This window comes from Mobula birostris, chromosome 6 (assembly GCF_030028105.1).
Source record: "Mobula birostris isolate sMobBir1 chromosome 6, sMobBir1.hap1, whole genome shotgun sequence".
Classification (NCBI taxonomy): domain Eukaryota; kingdom Metazoa; phylum Chordata; class Chondrichthyes; order Myliobatiformes; family Myliobatidae; genus Mobula; species Mobula birostris.
The window spans coordinates 42863771-42884222 of record NC_092375.1 but is presented as its reverse complement, the minus strand read 5'-3'; the positions used below and the strand labels follow the sequence as shown (position 1 = coordinate 42884222).

At 44.6% G+C, this 20452-nt stretch overlaps 1 protein-coding gene across 3 annotated transcripts in view; it reads right to left on the bottom strand.

The window, feature by feature from the left end:
- Positions 1-13475, bottom strand: part of LOC140199769 (uncharacterized) — a 48907-nt gene extending 35432 nt beyond the window's left edge. For 2 of the 3 annotated variants that reach the window (XM_072262254.1, XM_072262256.1), the window contains exons 1-4: positions 13311-13475; positions 5406-5678; positions 3268-3501; positions 1987-2058 (exon numbers count right to left, since the gene is read on the bottom strand). In XM_072262254.1, the coding sequence (XP_072118355.1) occupies positions 1987-2058; positions 3268-3501; positions 5406-5625 (526 nt within the window). In that variant the 5' untranslated portion in view covers positions 5626-5678; positions 13311-13475. The remainder of the gene's footprint in view (positions 1-1986; positions 2059-3267; positions 3502-5405; positions 5679-13310) is intronic. The other variant, XM_072262255.1, reaches the window with a different exon arrangement.
- Positions 13476-20452: the final 6977 nt, after the last annotated feature.

Below are 20452 nucleotides of genomic sequence, written 5' to 3'. Positions count from 1 at the left end.
TAAAATTGGATTTGGTCTGAAAAAACATTAAGATCTAAGTGTAACCTTCAGATAAAATATTATTCCTGAACAGGAAGATAGATTGTTAGTGTTGCTGATTGTCTGTGCATGTACACCTCTATCAGACCAAGCTGGCAAGGAACGCTGCATTCGATTTAGGAGTAAAATGCAATGATTAACTCAGCTCTGGGTTGCCACTTCTAGTTTTTTTTACCCATCAAGCTGAACGGTTTGAGTTGTGAAATAAACATTTCTCCAAAACCAGAGGATAGGATGGCCTGAGGTTAAAGCAGCAGATCCTTTCAATTTCTTCACATACATTATAGTGTTGGCAGAGCCAAATGCTATCTATCACTCATTGCCTTTGCTAACCCACTTCAATGGCCAAAGACAGCAGCCTTTACAAAATCTGATTGGTGAGCCAGATGCATTTTTTAAAAATAATGTGTTGTGTAATCACCGTTACTAAATTAGCATTTTTGTTTTAAGTCTTTAAAATGCCTTCTGTTACTTGAAAATCCTTTTTCCAGATGTCATTGTAGGATTCAGATTCACAATCTCATTAACCATCATACTAATGTAACATTTTCTAACAACTAGTTAATATTTGCAGCACCATATAAATGTCCCAATTCCTTGATAGGAAATTTTGTTAAATAAGTTCTGAGTAATTAATCCAATATATATATGATAGGACTGCAATCCAAGTTCAATACTCACCTTCAGTTCCATCTTGGAGTTTGCACATTCTCCCTGCCACTGGGTTTCCACTAGTTGATCCAGATCCCTCCCTCATCCCAACAACATTCCAGCTTAACTGGCTGTTGGAAATGTCCTAAATCAATCAATGAATTGATGGGCAGGATAGAGAGAGAGAGTGAAAGTTGCAAGAATACAGAGAAATAAGGAGGAAACTAGGATAGATAGGATTACTGCCCGAAAGCTAAAATTGAGTTGATGGGCCTAATGGCTCCTGCTGTAGTGTTTGGTTAACCAATGGAAAAATGTTTACTGTGGGAATCATTGGGAGTCTCTGGGACCAGAAGCACATGGATCCATCGCCCAACAAACACCAAACACTGCACTGTCATCTTTGTAGAATCCAAGCAATAACATCTTGGTACACCTCTAATATCGTGGTAGACTTACAGATCAACCTTCTTCAAAGTTTTTAGACAAAACAATTGAATTACATTTTTACAAATCAACTAATATAGCAACTTTTTTAAATGTTCTTTTAAAACATAAGAATGTATCAAATTTATATCCATCCTCAAAAAATTAACAGGAATTAAATCCTGTTTTATTGTTCCCTGGATTAATTGTATAGGAATCAACTGAAGATAACGGGTGCCTTTCACAATTTATGTTTGGTCCTAATGATCAACTGAGCAACAGTGGGGAGAACAAAAGGAAGTGGAAGCTCTGAAGTGTTAAAAGAGTTAGAACAGCATAAAATGGGCCCTACCGCCTAATTCGCCCATGCCAACTCGAGTGCCCTCTCAGATACTTCCATTGCCCTGCATTTGGCTCACATCCTCTAAAACTTTCCTGTCCATACACTTAACAAGTGCCTTTTAAATGTGGCAATTGATACCACTTCCTCTGCCAGTTCGATTCATATACTCTCTGAGCGTAAACTTTATCCCTCAGATCCCCTCTAAATCTTTCTTCACTGACCTTAAACCCATGGCCTCTGGATTTAGACTCTTCTACTCTGGGGGAAAAAAAAGACTGTGACAATCCACCTGATCTGTGTTCTTCATACCATTACTCCTCAGCCTCCTTCATTCCAGAGAAAACCGTCTCAGCCTATCCAATCTCTCCCTGTAACTCAAGCCCTCCAATCCCAGCATCATGCTTGTGAATCATGAGGAGAACTGGATTTCGGGATATAAAACAATTTATATCCATCTGGGATTAATCAATTCTAAACATTATTTTAAGAAATCGCTTCCTATTTAAAAAAAAATCACTATCACTTACCGTCTAGAGGTTGTTTGTCGGTATTTAAAACACAAGTTGCAATTGCAGTTGTTAAATCATCACTTGGATTATCTATTGACAAGAGAAGAAGGTAGTAAATTCTGAATATGTTTAATTATGTTTAGAAGATCATACTTTTAGAACTCAGTTTATGTCAAAGTTTTGTGTTCAAGACATCCCAAAGTTCAAGCACTCAGTGTGTAAGCGGAAGAGAAGGAAATGGAATACAATGTGAAGTAGATCAAGATTACTTGAAAGTGGTCATTTTCAAATCAGGAAAACTGTATGAAATCGGAAATGCACAGCAGGTCAATCAGCAACTATAAAGAAAAAGATGAAAATTCTTTCATATGCCTACACCAAAATATAAACATTTGTCTTTAAAACTGGCTGACCGTGTTCTTCAGTTTTTTTACAACACCCCCCACCCCCACTTCAAGTTTGAAGACCAATTGCAGAGTGTGAGAAGAAATATATTTCAGTTTGCCATTATGTAGTTTTTTAAAAATAATAAATAATGTTAAATTCTGGTCCACAAAGCTATGCATGTAGGAAGTAGTTTGCAAACTTTGCTGGTTGAACAACAACAGAGATTTAATTAACATAGAAATTAAGGCTTGTTCAGAATCTTGTTATTGTTTACATTTTTCTTCTCAGTAATTCAGAGGTCTGCTTCAAACCATTGTGTTATCATGTCTCAGCTTTGTCAAGTATAATACAAAAGCTTGGTGGATTAAGTCATTTTCCACCATGTTAGCAGAGGTACTGATGTCACAGGGAAAGACATTGTCCATTGCTCATGTCAGTATAAGTAAGAGAGGTGCAGTCAATGGATCCGTTGTGATCCCATGCAATGAATATCGAGAAGGAACAAGACCAATTTCTACCGGCTAACTAAATGCTTTACATAAGAGGCTGGTAGCTTTGCTAATATCAGTCCCTTTATACAGTCCAGTGTGATCTTTAAAGATGGCTACATTCAACTGAAAGGAACTGGTCAGATTATTTTCCCTGATCTTGTAACACTGTGCAGGTGGGTGCTGTATTTGCGTAAGGGCTGTGAATGGCCCAATAAGCAAGGCTCTGATTGTCTGGACTTTTCATAAGAAGTTGAAATACATCTATCTGTGGCCCACACCTGTGCTCTCGAGTTTCTGGATTAGTCACTACACACTGTATTATGCAATATACCCCTCCAGGCAGACCGCAATAGATTTTCTGTGGAAGAGGAGGGGGTGGAAATTCAAACTTACCACTATCTCCCACTCTTAATGGGCTTACCTATCTTTTCTTCCCAGTTTTTAATACCAATTTGTCCAATTTGTATTCCATCTGTTATTGGCTCATCCTCCCGGAAGGGCTCATTCAGTAACCTGCGGAGCAAGGTAGTTTTTCCTGCGCTCCTGTAGCCACAAACAGTCAGCGTCCTGACATAAAATGGGACTTTTCCTTGCTGAAATACATTTTGAAGCTTTTCTTTTAGCTCACCCGTTCTTTCTTCATTTTGAGTTTCTGCTGAAGTACAATATTATGTTAGGCAAAATAAATAGCAGGATCATAGGCAACACTGAAGTAATTTGGCATTCCATCAATGTTATACAGTGGATTCTGGTTAATTGGCCCATTGGTTAATCGGGGCAGCTGCTTATTTGGGACAACTCTTAAAGAACAACAAATAATCGACAAAATAGCTCGGATTCCTTTTATTTATTTGGGATGTAATGCCACTTAACTGGGACAGGAGATAGTTGCTGAACGGTTTCTAACTGGTGTCAGTTGTGTGCTTGGAGCAGCTAGTTTTTAAATAGTGTCACTTGCATACGTTTGTGTTGAAAAAGCACAGTGATTTTTGTCACTGATAGTCGCTGAGAAATAAACAGCAAAACAACACAGAACTATTTCGCACATTGCTTTCAGGTTTGGAAATGTCAGAAATGGCTGGGAGTGAAAAAGATTTCACTACTTCAGCAAGTTAGGAGCTATGATGAATTTGAAGGCATTGGCAATCATCTTGAATGTTACAATGAAAATGAAGATTTGGGGGATGCAATCATTGAAAGAATTGTACGACGGCAGTCCATTAGGTGTCTGTGCTGGTTTTGTTCATTTAAGTCAATCAAAAGAACATGGTAGCGCACAGGTACACTGAATGAATTCCTCTATGGATAACAATTGGGAACTAATATATTTTTCTAGTACCATAGAGATATTGATAGTGTTTAAATTATTCTGTGTTTTCATTTAAATACATAATTTATTGGAAAGTAAGCAGTAGTTAGTATTTTTAAAGTACTTTTTTAACTATTTCCATGAAACTGGTTAATCAGGGCAGCCACAAAATTTGGCCAAAATGTACAGGTTCCAAAGTATTCCAATTAACCCAAATCCACCAAATTAGCAAAACGTCTTTTGTCTTACTTGAAAGAGATTGCCGCCTTCATTTAAAGACAAAAAGAAACCTTGACATTCTGCAGGATTATTGGCATACGTCTTTCATAGTCCCACCATTTGTCGCATTTTCTGATATTAACTTTCAGGGATTCTATTTGGAGGGGGGGCCAACACTCCATCGAAATAGCAGTACAACCTCTCAGGACAAAGGCACCATTTTGAGATGACATAGTTGCCTGGATAGGAAATTCCCTTTTCCCTTGTGTTGAAATAGCTTGGCAGAATAGCGGTACTGGAGTATGGTAGGTGGCACGTCAGCCCTACAGAATAACAAGTGATATCCAGAATAAAATGCCAAGCCATCTCTTGGATCCCACCCCCCCCCCCACCAAAAAAAGGTATTTTTGGACATAGTGTACATCTTTAATTTCTAAATGGCCCCTCTCAGAGATGAGACTCTTGGTGTTATAGCTTCTATGGATACCTTTTCCAAGGGAATATAAACCAGTTGTTATTAACAAAGTTTACAGTGGATTTTTCTAGCATGTCTTGTGTAGAATTATATTAACCTTATAACCTCCCTTACATTATCAGCACATCATCTAGAACAGGAATTACTGGCAGCCAAAGTGCAAATATTCATCACTATCTATTGTTAAATGGTTGAACTTTTTGCCATGGAACAGTTTTCACATCAAGACATCCATGGTGGTGTATCCTTGGAGTAGGGCAAGGAGGAGTTTTCTGATGTCTCGTCAGAACAATAGGAGCTATCCTGGGGAAAAGTGAGTTATCAGCTCTTCAACCTCCTCTGCTTTTAACCACCTCTCCCCCTCCCAATTCCTGTAAAGCCATCATGATAAGGTGTGCAAGAAAGGCACTGAGATGTGCGGTAGAATAAACAGCTCCACAATTCCATGAAAGTAGTATTACAGGTAGATAGGGCAATAAGGAGAGCTTTTGGCACTCACAACGACACAATCAAATAGCATCACAAGGAAAATGAGCAAACAAAACGAGTTACTCACCAGCAAGTGTGTTGGTTGTGGTAGGTTCACCTTGGCACATGCTTGGTGCACTTGCCTCACCAGGAAGATTGGTCTCTTCTGATTGTTCCCTCACTGTCTTGTCCTTCCTTAAAACCCGCTTTAATTCCCTGTCAATTTTCTTGTGATCAATGTTTTGGAGGATATTTTCTTTTCCAAATTTCTCCAGCTCTCTTCCTGCTTTTTTTAAAAGTCTGTCCATTTTTTTTTCAAATAAGTTTTGATTCTCAGTATCAATTCAAAGTAATCTTCTACCTGTTTTGTGAAATAGATTGATGGACTAAAGTGAAAAGAAACAGGATGAAATACCCAAACAACAGGAATTCTGCAGATGCTGGAAATTCAAGCAACACACATCAAAGTTGCTGGTGAACGCAGCAGGCCAGGCAGCATCTGTAGGAAGAGGTGCAGTCGACGTTTCAGGTTGAGACCCTTCGTCAGGACTAACTGAAGGAAGAGTGAGTAAGGGATTTGAAAGTTGGGGGGGGGGAGATCCAAAATGATAGGAGAAGACAGGAGGGGGAGGGATGGAGCCAAGAGCTGGACAGGTGATAGGCAAAAGGGATACGAGAGGATCATGGGACAGGAGGTCCGGGAAGAAAGACAAGGGGGACCCAGAGGATGGGCAAGAGGTATATTCAGAGGGACAGAGGGAGAAAAAGGAGAGTGAGAGAAAGAATGTGTGCATAAAAATAAGTAGCAGATGGGGTACGAGGGGGAGGTGGGGCCTTAGCGGAAGTTAGAGAAGTCGATGTTCATGCCATCAGGTTGGAGGCTACCCAGACGGAATATAAGGTGTTGTTCCTCCAACCTGAGTGTGGCTTCATCTTTATAGTAGAGGAGGCCATGGATAGACATGTCAGAATGGGAATGGGATGTGGAATTAAAATGTGTGGCCACTGGGAGATCCTGCTTTCTCTGGTGGACAGAGCGTAGATGTTCAGCAAAGCGGTCTCCCAGTCTGCGTTGGGTCTCGCCAATATATAAAAGGCCACATCGGGAGCACCGGACGCAGTATATCACCCCAGTCGACTCACAGGTGAAGTGTTGCCTCACCTGGAAGGACTGTTTGGGGCCCTGAATGGTGGTGAGGGAGGAAGTGTAAGGGCATGTGTAGCACTTGTTCCGCTTACACGGATAAGTGCCAGGAGGGAGATCAGTGGGGAGGGATGGGGGGGACGAATGGACAAGGGAGTTGCGTAGGGAGCGATTCCTGCGGAATGCAGGGGGGCGGGGAGGGAAAGATGTGAGTGGTGGGATCCTGTTGGAGGTGGCGGAAGTTACGGAGAATAATATGTTGGACCCGGAGGCTGGTGGGGTGGTAGGTGAGGACCAAGGGAACCCTATTCCTAGTGGGGTGGTGGGAGGATGGACTGAGAGCAGATGTACGTGAAATGGGGGAGATGCGTTTAAGAGCAGAGTTGATAGTGGAGGAAGGGAAGCCCCTTTCTTTAAAAAAGGAAGACATCTCCCTCGTCCTAGAATGAAAAGCCTCATCCTGAGAGCAGATGCGGCGGAGCCGGAGGAATTGCGAGAAGGGGGATGGCGATTTTGCAAGAGACAGGGTGAGAAGAGGAATAGTCCAGATAGCTGTGAGAGTCAGCAGGCTTATAGTAGACATCAGTGGATAAGCTGTCTCCAGAGACAGAGACAGAAAGATCTAGAAAGGGGAGGGAGGTGTCGGAAATGGACCAGGTAAACTTGAGGGCAGGGTGAAAGTTGGAGGCAAAGTTAATAAAGTCAACGAGTTCTGCATGCGTGCAGGAAGCAGCGCCAATGCAGTCGTCGATGTAGCGAAGGAAAAGTGGGGGACAGATACCAGAATAGGCACGGAACATAGATTGTTCCACAAACCCAACAAAAAGGCAGGCATAGCTAGGACCCATACGGGTGCCCATAGCTACACCTTTAGTTTGGAGGAAGTGGGAGGAGCCAAGGGAGAAATTATTAAGAGTAAGGACTAATTCCGCTAGAGGGAGCAGAGTGGTGGTAGAGGGGAACTGATTAGGTCTGGAATCCAAAAAGAAGCGTAGAGCTTTGAGACCTTCCTGATGGGGGATGGAAGTATATAAGGACTGGACATCCATGGTGAAAATAAAGCGGTAGGGGCCAGGGAACTTAAAATCATCGAAAAGTTTAAGAGCGTGAGAAGTGTCACGAACAACGGTCAGAAGGAATTGAACAAGGGGTGATAAAACCAAACCGTGTCGAGGTATGCAGAAACGAGTTCGGTGGGGCAGGATCAGCAATAGGTCGGCCAGGACAGGCAGGTTTGTAGATCTTGGGTAGGAGGTAGAAATGGGAAGTGCGGGGTGTGGAAACTATAAGGCTGGTAGCAGTGGATGGGAGATCCCCTGAGCGGATAAAGTCGGTGATGGTGTGGGAGACAATGGCCTGGTGCTCCTTAGTGGGGTCACGATCGAGGGGTAAATAAGAGGAGGTATCCGCGAGTTGTTGCTGTGCCTTGGCAAGGTAGAGGTCAGTACGCCAGACTACAACAGCACCCCACTTATCGGCGAGTTTAATAATAAGGTTAGGATTAGTGCGGAGGGAGTGGAGAGCAGAGCGTTCCGAAGGAGTGAGGTTGGAATGGGGACAAGGTGCGGTGAAGTCGAGATGGTTGATGTCCCGTCGGCAATTAGCGATAAAGAGATCCAGAGCAGGCAGAAGACCAGAGCGGGGTGTCCATGAAGAAGAGGAGGGTTGAAGACGGGAGAAGGGGTCATCGGTGGGGTTGGAAGAGTCCTTGCCGAAGAAGTAGGCTCAGAGACGGAGACGGCGGAAGAAAAGTTCCGTATCATGGTGAACACGGAACTCGCTGAGGTGTGGGCGAAGGGGGACAAACGTGAGGCCCTTACTGAGAACCGAGCGTTCTGCCTCCGACAGTTGAAGGTCGGAGGGGATGGTAAAGACCCGGCACGGATGAGAGCTGGGATCAGAGGGGGGAGGGGAGAGGCTGGGTGTGTCAATGGAGAGGGGAGGGTTGGGGTGAGAGGAAGATGGAGCCTCCGAGGGCCCAGGAGCTGACGGTGGGATCTGAGGGAGACGGGATTGCAGAGTATTGGTGGGGGAAGGGGAGACGGGAGTCACAATAGCAGCACAGCGTCCGGTGCTCCCGATGTGGCCTTTTATATATTGGCGAGACCCGACGCAGACTGGGAGACCGCTTTGCTGAACATCTACGCTCTGTCCGCCAGAGAAAGCAGGATCTCCCAGTGGCCACACATTTTAATTCCACATCCCATTCCCATTCTGACAGGTCTATCCACAGCCTCCTCTACTGTAAAGATGAAGCCACACTCAGGTTGGAGGAACAACACCTTATATTCCGTCTGGGTAGCCTCCAACCTGACGGCATGAACATCGACTTCTCTAACTTCCGCTAAGGCCCCACCTCCCCCTCGTACCCCATCTGTTACTTATTTTTATACACACATTCTTTCTCTCACTCTCCTTTTTCTCCCTCTGTCCCTCTGAATATAGCTCTTGCCCATCCTCTGGGTCCCCCCCCCCCGTCTTTCTTCCCGGACCTCCTGTCCCATGATCCTCTCGTATCCCCTTTTGCCTATCGCCTGTCCAGCTCTTGGCTCCATCCCTCCCCCTTCTGTCTTCTCCTATCATTTTGGATCTCCCCCTCCCCCTCCAACTTTCAAATCCCTTACTCACTCTTCCTTCAGTTAGTCCTGACGAAGGGTCTCGGCCTGAAACGTCGACTGCACCTCTTCCTAGAGATGCTGCCTGGCCTGCTGCGTTCACCAGCAACTTTGATGTGTGTAGGATGAAATACCCATTAGATAAAGAAACAGATTCATCTGTCTTGCATGGAGAAAAGGCAGGTTGATGCTACCTTCACCCTGACCAAGTTCCTGATGCCAAGGATAAGCTGTGCCTTGTCAGTTACATACTGTAGCTGGAAGACTTCTGCCACACTAACTAACTGGTCTGTAACTGCAGCACACAATGGAAGGTGAACTCAAACTATAGTCGTAGAATCAAAGAGCAATATTGCACAGAAACAGACTCTTTAGCTCAACTCACCCATGCCAATCAACATTCCCACCTAGAATAGTCCCATTTGCCCTGTTTCTCTCTAAACCTTTCCTATACATATTTATCCAAATGACTCTCAAGTTGTTTCTGTACCTGCCTCAACTACTTCCTCTGGCAGCTCATTCCATATACTCACCATCCTCTGCATGAAGACATTGTCTTTCTAGTTCCTTTCAAATCTTTTTCCTCTCACCTCAAACCTATAGCCTCTACTTTTTGTTTCCTTTTGCTTGGGATAAAGGATATGGCATTCACCCTATGATTTTATTTACCCCTATAAGGACATCCCTCAGTCTCTTACACTGCAAGGAATGAATCATGTTCTAGTCTGGCAATCTCTCACTATAATTCTGGCCCTCGAGTCAAAACAACATTCTTGTAAATAGTTTTTACACTCCTTTCAGCTTAATGATGTCCCTCCTATAACAGGATGACCAAATCCACGTGCAACCTCACCAATGTCTTATATAACTGCAACAGCTTCCCAATATGTACTCACCACTCTAATTGATGAAGACCAGCATGCCAGATGCCTTCTTCACCATCCTGTTTATCTATGGACCTGTCCTTCGAGGTCTCTCTGTTCTACTCCCCATGGTGCCACCATTCATTCTAGTAGTACTAGTAACGGTTCCTTCTAATAGTCCTGATGTCTCAGAAAGTAACTCCTTGCATTTGTCAAAGAGGAGTTGAGGGGCATGTAAGAGTGACTGTATTGCAGGATTAAAGGAAATAGGGAGGGGCTGGGGGAATGAGGCTGATGTTATCGCTCCATTGGGAGCTAGCAAGGATTTGATGGTCTAAATGGCCACCAGCACTGTAATTAGAATGTATCACTACCTTGTCAAGCAAGATGAGAATTCCTTATGCAAGAATAAGGGGGCATCCCTCATTCTCGTAAACTCAGGATAAACCAGGCCCAGTCTGCTTAAATTTTCTATACATCTGACAGCTCATAACAATATGAATCACTCAGGTGAACTTGCGCTGCACTCCCTTTGTCCTTCATTAGGTAGAGACTGTAAACCTGCACAAACTACTCCAGATGTAGTTTCACCACCTCATTAAAATTAGAGATCCACGACACATAAACTATCTTATCAGCCCAACTCATACATGTCAATTCAGGTGCCCTCTTAAAGTCATCCACTTTGCCTATGTTTGGCCTATGTCCCTCTTAATATTTCCATAAATGAGACCGTAATTGTACCCTTTTACTTCCTCTGATACCTTATCCTCACAACCCCCTGTATGGGGAAAACCAGCATGGAAAATCCGGTACAGAAAATCCCATGTGGAAATTCCTGTCCCTCACATCCTCTCTAAATCTTACCCCTCTCACCTTAAACATATACCTCATAATTTTAAGCTTGTCTACCTTAGGAGAAAGACTGCATCCAGCTTATCCATGTCCCATGATTAAAGAAGAAACTTCTATAAGGTCAACCCTCAGCTTCCTACACGCCAAGGAAAATAATCCCAGCCTATCTAGCCTCTCTTTATAAGTCAGGCTCTCCAGTCTTGGTAATACCCCTGTGAAGATTTTATGCACCCTCTCAAAATTTTATCACATCATTCCCATATAATGGAGACCAAAAATGCTTACAATATTCCAAGTGTGGCCTCACCAAAGTCTTCTACTGCACCAACATGACACCCTAACTCTTATACTCAATGCATCTTCAGCACCACCTTGTCTACCTGTGTCACCACTTTTTGTAAACTGTATACTTGCACCCCTAGGTCTCTGCTCTACCATGCCATTTACTAAGGCACATTTTGCCCTGGTTTAACTGCTCAAAATACATAGTTTAGCATTTCCCTAAATTGCATCTACAAATCCTTTGCCCAACTTCTTACTTGATCAAGATTCTGTTGCAACCTTGCACATTCTTCTGCACTACACACCACACACAATGACATCCCTTACATTCTCATACATATAATTAAAAATATACATGACAAAGGGGCAACATAACACTAATCCCTGTGGCACACCACCAGCTGGCCACAAGTACCTAAAGTAAAAATCAACTCTCCACACTGTCTGACTCTTTCCACCAAACCAGTTATGTATCCACTGGCTTGTGCAGCCTGGATCCCATGAGATCTTATCTTCTGGATAAAATTACCAAGTGGGACCTTATCAAAAGCCTTCCAAAAGCCCATATAGACAGTCCACAGTATCACATCTAGTATGATGTCTTTGCTCTTGTACTCCAGTCCCCTAGCAATAAAGTACAACACAGCATTTGCCTTCCACCATTATACCAGTGCCTAAGAAGAATAATCTGAGCTGCCTTAATGACTATCGCCCAGTAGCACTCACATCGACAGTGATGAAATGCTTTGAGGGGTTGGTCATGACTAGACTGAACTCCTGCCTCATCAAGGACCTGGACCCATTGCAATTTGCCTATCACCATAATAGGTCAACGGTAGACGCAATCTCAATGGCTCTTCACACAGCTTTAGACCACCTGGACAGCACAAACGCCTATGTCAGGATGCTGTTCATCGACTATAGCTCAGCATTTAATACCATCATTCCCACAATCCTGCTTGAGAAATTGCAGAACCTGGGCCTCTGTACCTCCCTCTGCAATTAGATCCTGGACTTTCTAACCAAAAGACCACAATCCGTGCGGATTGGTGATAACATATCCTCCTCACTGCCGATCAACACTGGCACACCACATGGGTATGTGCTTAGCCCACTGCTCTACTCTCTGTCTACATTTTAATTCGACCTCCCATTCCCATTCCAACATGTTGGACCAAAACCTCCTCTACTGCCACGATAAGATCACACTCAGGTCAAGGAGCAACACCTCATATTCTGTCTGGGTAGCCTCCAACCTGACAGCATGAATACTGGTTTGCCTAACTTCCAGTAATTTCTCCCCTCCTCCTTCTCTCCTTTCCATTCCAGTTCCCCCCTCACTCCTTCCCTTCTCCTCAACTTGCACATCACCTCCTTCTATTGACTCTCCTCCTCCTTCCCTTTCTCCCATGTTCCACTGTCCTCTCCTATTAGATTCCCTTTTCTTCAGCCCTTCACTTTTCAGCTCCCGGCTTTTTACTTCATCCCCATCTTCTCTCTCACCTGGTTTAATTGCTCAAAATACATAGTTTAGCATTTCCCTAAACTGCATCTACAAATCCTTTGCCCAATTTCTTACCTGCCGATTGTATTCCTTCCCCTCCCCCACCTTCTTATTCTTGTTTCTTCCCCCTTCCTTTCCAGTTCAGATGAAGAACTGTTTATTCCCACTATGGACGCTGGCTGACCTGTTGAGTTCCTCCAGCATTTTACATGTGTCTATTCCCTCAAGCTATTAAGGTAAGTTGTGCTGAGTCTCCCAACGGAAAACCACGTCCTTAGTTTCTCCTCCGGTTTCTGTCCGTCAACCAATTCATCGGCATCCATTATGCAGTACTACAATCAAACTCTTATTGTGTGTGGCACTTTATCGGAGAACTTCGGGATGTCAAAATACGCCACATCCCCAAATCCTCGTTTTGTTGGCCCCGCGTCCTGGCTCTCACAGAGTTCACTGTATTTCTCGATCTATTCCCAGAAATAGATCCCTTTCTTCCCTCTTCAGTCGCTCTGTGTCAGCGCAGGGAGGAATTCTCAGCTAGACTATCCACTCCTTTAATTTATATTCTAATCGGAAAAAATAGTTTCTAGAAAGGAAATGTAACATTCTTCCCTAGCAAGTATTTCTCACCCCTTCCCGCTGTATCACCCACCCCTTTATTCCTTTTATTCCTCTAACTTTCCTTTCGCCGCTGTGTAGCCTCTCAGAATCTTTCCGCCCACGAACGACCCACCTTTAGTATCCGGCATGAGTCTTTAAAACTCCAAACAACAGACTGCTCTGTCTGTTACTCTGCGTTCAGATCACAGTTGCCGGGACAGAGGCCGACAGATACAACCCCGCTAGAGCCAGGCTCTGCAGTCGGCAGTGTCCGGCTGACAGTCTCCTTACCGTTCCAATCCCGACACCACCAATCTTTCTGTTTATTGTTTCTGTAATTTCCCTTCCTCACAGCCAATAGCGAACAGCCAAGGTGATTTAATACAAGTGTGCAATACGGAACTTCACGGTTTGCGAAATGTAGGAAAGCAGTGAATGGAAAGACCATAAACAAAGGAGCAGGATTAGGCCATTTGGCCCGTCGAGTCTGCCCCGACATTCCATTATGGCTGATTTATTATCCCTCCCAACACCATTCTCCTGTCTTCTCCCCATAACTTGCTAATCAAGACCCTATCGACCTCCACTTTAAATAATCAATGATTTGGCTTGTCTGGGACAATGAGTGCCACAGGTTCACCACCATCTGGTTAAAGAAATTCCTCCTCATCTCCATTCTAAAGGGACATACCTGTATTCTGAGGCTGAGCCCTCCGGTCCTAGACTCCCCAACCCTAGGGCTCTTTCTCTCCAGTTCCCCATTTCATTGGCCTCTCTGCAACTGAGCAACTAATTTCAGAATGACTGTAAAAGTAACATACATAATCTACAACCACCGATGTTGAGTTGGGGTTCGCTTTAAAAGGCTGCTCTGATGTGATGACATAATTATGTGAAGTTCAATAGACAATAGGTGCAGGAGTAGGCCATTCAGCCCTTTGAGCTAGCACCACCACTCACTGTGATCATGGCTGATCATCCACAATCAGTATCCAGTTCCTGCCTTATCCCCATAACCTTTGATTCCGCTATCTTTAAGAGCTCTATCCATCTCTTTCTTGAAAGCATCCAGAGACTTGGCCTCCACAGCCTTCTGGGGCAGAGCATTCCACATATCCACCACTCTCTGGGTGAAAAAGTTTTTCCTCAAATCCATTCTAAATGGCCTACCCCTTATTCTTAAACTGTGGGCTCTGGTTCTGGACTCACCCATCAGCAGGAACATGCTTCCTGCCTTCATTGTGTCCAATCCCTTGATAATCTTATATGTTTCAATCAGATACCCTCTCATCCTTCTAAATTCCAGTGTATACAAGCCCAGTCGCTCCAATCTTTCAACATCTGACAGTCCCGCCATCCCGGGAATTAACCTTGTGAACCTATGCTTCACTCCCTCAATAGCAAGAATATCCTTCCTCAAATTCGGAGACCAAAACTGCACACAGTACTCCAGGTGTTGTCTCACCAGGGCTCTGTACACCTGAAGAAGGACCTCTTTGCTCCTATACTCAATTCCCCTTGTTATGAAGGCCAGCATGCCATTAGCTTTCTTCACTGCCTGCTGTACCTGCATGCTTAATTTCAGTGACTGATGTACAAGAACACCTAGATCTCGTTGTACTTCCCCTTTTCTGAACTTGACTGCATTTAGATAATTATCTGCCTTCCTGTTCTTACCACCAAAGTGGATAACCTCACATTTATCCACATTAAACTGTATCTGCTATGCATCCGCCCACTCACCCAGCCTGTCCAAGTCACCCTGCATTCTCATAACATCCTCCTCACATTTCACACTGCCACCCAGCTTTGTGTCATCTGCAAATTTGCTAATGTTACTTTTAATCCTTTCATCTAAATCATTAATGTATACTGTAAACAGCTGCGGTCCTGGCACTGAACCCTGCGATACCCCACTGGTCACCGCCTGCCATTCCGAAAGGGACCCGTTAATCGCTACTCTTTGTTTCCTGTCAGCCAGCCAATTTTCAGTCCCAGTCAGTACTCTGCCCCCAATACCATGTGCCCTAATTTTGCCCACTAACCTCCTATGTGGGACTCTATCAAAGGCCTTCTGAAAGTCCAGGTACGCTACATCCACTGGCTCTCCCTTGTCCATTTTCATAGATACATCCTCAAAAAATTCCAGAAGATTAGTCAAGCATGATTTCCCCTTCATAAATCTATGCTAACTCGGACCTATCCTGTTACTGCTATCGAAATGTGTCGTCATTTCACCTTTTATAATTGACTCCAGCATCTTTCCCACCACTGACATCAGGCTAACCAGTCTATAATTCTCTGTTTTCTCTCTCCCTCCATTCTTGAAAAGTGGGACAACATTAGCCACCCTCCAATCCACAGGAACTGATCCTGAATCTATAGAACATTGGAAAATGATTATCAATGTGTCCACGATTTCCAAAGCCACCTCCTTAAGTACCCTGGGATGCAGACCATCAGGTCCCGGGGACTTATCAGCCTTCAGACCCAACAGTCTATCCAGCACCATTTCCTGCCTAATATAAAATTCCTTTAGTTCATCCATTACCCTAGGTCCTTTGGCCACTATTATATCTGGGAGATTGTTTGTGTCTTCCCTAGTGAAGACAGATCCAAAGTACCTGTTCAACTCGTCTGCCATTTCCTTGTTCCCCATAATAATTTCACCCGTTTCTGTCTTCAAGGGCCCAATTTTGGTCAACTATTTTTTTTCCTTTTCACATACCTAAAGAAGCTTTCACTATCCTCCTTTATATTCTTGGCTAGTTTACCTTCATACCTCATTTTTTCTCTGCATATTGCCGTTTTACTGTGCTTTGTGTTCAGGTTTTGGAGTACAATAAATGAGTTGTTATGGTTTTTCTTAAACGTAAAATGCCTCACGTTGTTTTATTTGTGAAAACCTACATTGGTGACCCCAATGATTCCAGAGTTATTGAACATGTTTCCCAATGCAGTCACTTCGAAAACACTGGAGTTTTGGGAGCAAAATGCTGTTGCTTGGTTTGTACAAGCTGAGACCCAATTTTTGCTCTGAGAAATCACTACTGACACCACCAAAAGTTTTCTATTTGGTAGCATTGCTCATCAACTCCACAGCTGCGAGACTGGTGAGTCTACTAGAATACCCACCTGAACATAAGTATTGATCACTGAAAACTCACCTTGTACACACTTATGGACTATCGGAGTCTGAGCACGCCAAACAGTTGCTCTTCTTGACCAGCCTTGGTGATGCTAAGCAGATGGAGCTAATGGACCACATGCTATCTCTCCTGGGAAATCACCATCCTTGTTTTATTTTTAATGAACTCTTCATGCAGCAAATGCCTGATCAAGTTCACATAGCCCTCACTAAAGTACTTGTGAAGGACTATAGTGAGCTTACTAACATGGCTGATAGTCTGCACTTGGCCAGGCAGTGGTGCATCATTCCTCCTCCTTTCCCTACCTCAGTAAGCCTAGTCAGCAAGGCCTGAAAACTGACAAGGCCGGGTCTGTGAATTACCTCGCTCGCTTTGGTATGAACGCTAAGTGCTGACCACCGTGCAGCTTTAATATTGCCAGTGCTTTGGAGCATCAGAGGTCCATGGGTTTCAGCTGCCAGGGGCATCAACTGTTCATTGCTTCTGGTGTGACATGGGTGCTCAAGTGTGTGTGCTGCCAGCATCGTCTACTGACAAGAAGGCAAAGTGACTTACTGTCGTTAGCTGGAGGCCGCTAACGACAGCAGGATCCAGACTTACAGGACACGACAGGAGACGCTCCGCTTCAGTGTGTGACGTTACACACGGGACTTTGTCCTGGCTAATGTGGCTAGACCTCTGCTCGGTGCAAACTTCCTGTGTGCCCATGGACTGTTAGTCAATGTTAAGAACTGCCAGCTTGTGGATGTCAAGGACTTTGGGTTGTTACCCTGCTCCCCAGTAAGTTCCCACAACGACTCTGTCAAGCACATGCACCATCGCATGTGAGTTTACGCAACTGCTGGGTGAACTCCCAAACGTCACCAAGCCCACATTCTCCACTACAGTCACAAAACATGGAGTCGAGCACCACAGCTGGCCATGCCCACGCAATGGCAACCACAAAGGCTGAGTTTGCCAACATAGAAAGACTTGGCATTGTATGCTGGCCGAATAGCTCCTGGGCTTTGCCCCTCACATGGTCCCTAAGTCCAATGATGGTTGCTGCCTGTATCACTGATGCATTAATGAGTTCACCACCCCCAATTGCTACCCAGTCCCAAACATTCATGACTTTTCAGTAAGTTTAGCCAGAAAGTTAATTTTTTTCCAAAGGGGTGATTGATAAGTTCGTGGCCCAGGGTAGAAGGAGTCAATTTTAGAAAGCACATTTGTTTTTCAACATAGTCCCCTCCTACATTTACACACTTAGTCCAGCGGTCATGGAGCATACGGATCCCTTCTTTGTAGGAGTCGGCATCTTGGACCTCCAGAAAGTGGTCCACAGTGGGGGTGATTGATAAGTTTGTGGCCTAAGGTAGAAGGAGATGAGTTATACAGCTCTCATTACATGCACGTGCGGTTCAACTCTTTGAGTGATTATGCAGAAATTTTGAAGTTAATAACTCATCTCCTTCTACTTTAGGCCACAAACTTATCAAGCATCGAATTTCTCAGCCATTGCATCTCCACAGGAGGTGTGATACCCCTGCCATTAAAAGTAGCTGTTATTATGGATTTCCCACTGCCCTGCACTACTAAAAAAAATACAGGAGTTTTTAAGCGTGGTGAATTTCTATCACCACTTCATTCTATAAGCTGATGAACTTATGTTTCCCCTGTATAGTGTGCTTAAAGGTAATACCCCTGATCACGTGCTTGACTGCTCAGTGGACATGACCAGGGCACTTGATGACATCAAACAAACTCTTTCCGATGCAACTCCACTGGCGCAGCCACTCCCTGACGCACCCATAACCATTGTTACTGATGCTTCAGCCTATGCTGCCGGTGCTGTGTATGAACAGTTGGTCGGAGATGTGTGGCAGCCACTCCCCTTCTTCAGCCGCCAGCTCCATCCCCCGAAAGGAAGTGCAGCACGCTTGTCTCTATCTGGCTGGCCACCATTTTCTTTTTCTTTTAGAGGGTCGCCATTTTGTAGCGTTTGTTCAACACAAACTCCTCATGCACACGATGGCCAAAATATCAGACCCGTGGGCTGCACGGCAGCAACACCACCTGGCCTACACATCAGGGTTCACAATTGATATACACCTTATTCAGGGGAAAATAATGCTGCTGCTGATTGCCTCTCAATGCCAGCCACTGAAGCCATGCACATAGCCAGAGATCCAGGCTTACTGAACGGCAGTCATGGGCCTGTGGTTGGCTGACATTATGTTCAGGGAAGTGCGATGTCCCAACCGGTCACTCTCACCCCATAGTGCCCGCAAACTGGAGATGGGGTGTTTTTGACTCCATATATTGCCACTTGCAATCGGGTCTGAAGGTCTCACAGTAAATTGTTGCACTAAAGCTTGTGTGGCAGAGCCTTTGAAAGGATGTTTGTGATTGGACTGCAGCCTGTGTGGAGAGCCAGTGGCCAAAAATTAACCATCACGTTCAGGCACCTTTTGAGACTCCTGAGCAACAGTTTGACTGTGTCAATGTGGACCATATTGGGTCTCTTCCCACGCTCCCCCACTGCCTGAGGTTTCACACACTCGGTGGACCGTACCACCAACTGGCCTGAGGTCGTCCCTCCAGCATCGGCAACAGCTGGAGACGTGGCTCAGACATCCACCAGCACCTGGGTTGTTTGGTTTGGCACCCTCATCTGACCGCAGTCCCCAATTCATATCAGACCTCTGGGCTGCAATGGCCCAGAACCTCGGCGTTAGGCTACATCACGCCACGACATATCACCCACAGTCCAATGGCCTAGGCGAGTAGTTTCACCGCTCCTTAAAGGCTGCTCTGAGGGCTTCCCTGACCGATGTGTGTTGGCATGATCGAAACTCATGGATCCTGGTGGGGCTCAGAACAGCTCCAAAAGAGGACCTGTGGTCATCTGCGGCTGAGTTGGTGTATGGGCAGCCGTTATGAGTATCAGGTGATTTTATTCCTGATGCCACGACTGCCTGGTTCCACCCTCCTCGGTAAATTAAATTCCTTTGCACCTATTCTTACCTCCCATCATGGCGTACCCTCTTGGGGGCTCCTGTTGAACTACATTCCACCTCATTTGCTTTCGTCCGCCGTGATGCACATCAACATCCCTTTAGGTCCCCTTACAATGGCCCATTCTGTGTTTTGGAACGGGGAGAAAAGACTTTCATCATAGATAAGTGGGGTAAACCTGAACACGTTTCGGTAGATTGCCTTAACCTGTCCCACCGAGACTTGGAGGATTCTGCTACCATGCCCCTGCCGCCACGACATGACCGTGAGCGTGTGAATGCACCTCCGGACGAGCCAGAGGCATCTGCTCTTCCTCCAGCCACGGAACACAGGACCTGAGCCAGGCAGCTGGTCTGAGCTCTGGACAGATTAACAATGTCGGCTTTAGTGAATTCCAGGGGGGTCCTGTGTAGGGTAACATAATTGGTGGAACTGTACATAATACACCACCACCGACATTGAGTTGTGGTTCACTTTAAGAGGCTGGTCTGATGTGATCATGTAATTATGTGAAGTTCGCTTTACCGCGGCTTTGGAGTACAAATAAATGAATTTTTATGGTTTTTCATAAACACAAAATGCCTCACATCATTTTCCTTGCGAAAACCTCCATGACTGCTGCACCATTTCTTTTGCCAGTGAAGGCAGTGAATCTTGGAGTTTTAATATTTCATATTCGAGGTCCTGTCAGAACTGAGAGCATAGAGTGGAGATAGCCAGTGCATCTTTTTATTCTGGCTATCTGCTAGCTACATTCTCAGTCAGGCATAGGGTCTCAATCCAAAATATCAACTAAACTTTTGCCTTCAGATATATATATACACACAAGAAAAAACCACAGCAGCACATTAGCTAAGAATAGAGACTAAGGACAGTTTCAAGTTTTTTGAGTGCCCATGTAAGGCAAGAAAATTTATTGAGGAGATGGGGTAGTTTAACTATGCTAGTTAAATCGAGCAAGATGGGAGTCGGGTTGTGTTTGTTATTTTTTTAAAACTTGTATGCGGGCGAGTTTTACGCGCCATTTTGTTACTTTTCAGTTTAAAGTGGGGGGGTTATGAGTCAGTGTCAAAATATTGCAGTGTATGTGTTTGTCTTAATTATGACTTCTTTTAATTTAGATAAA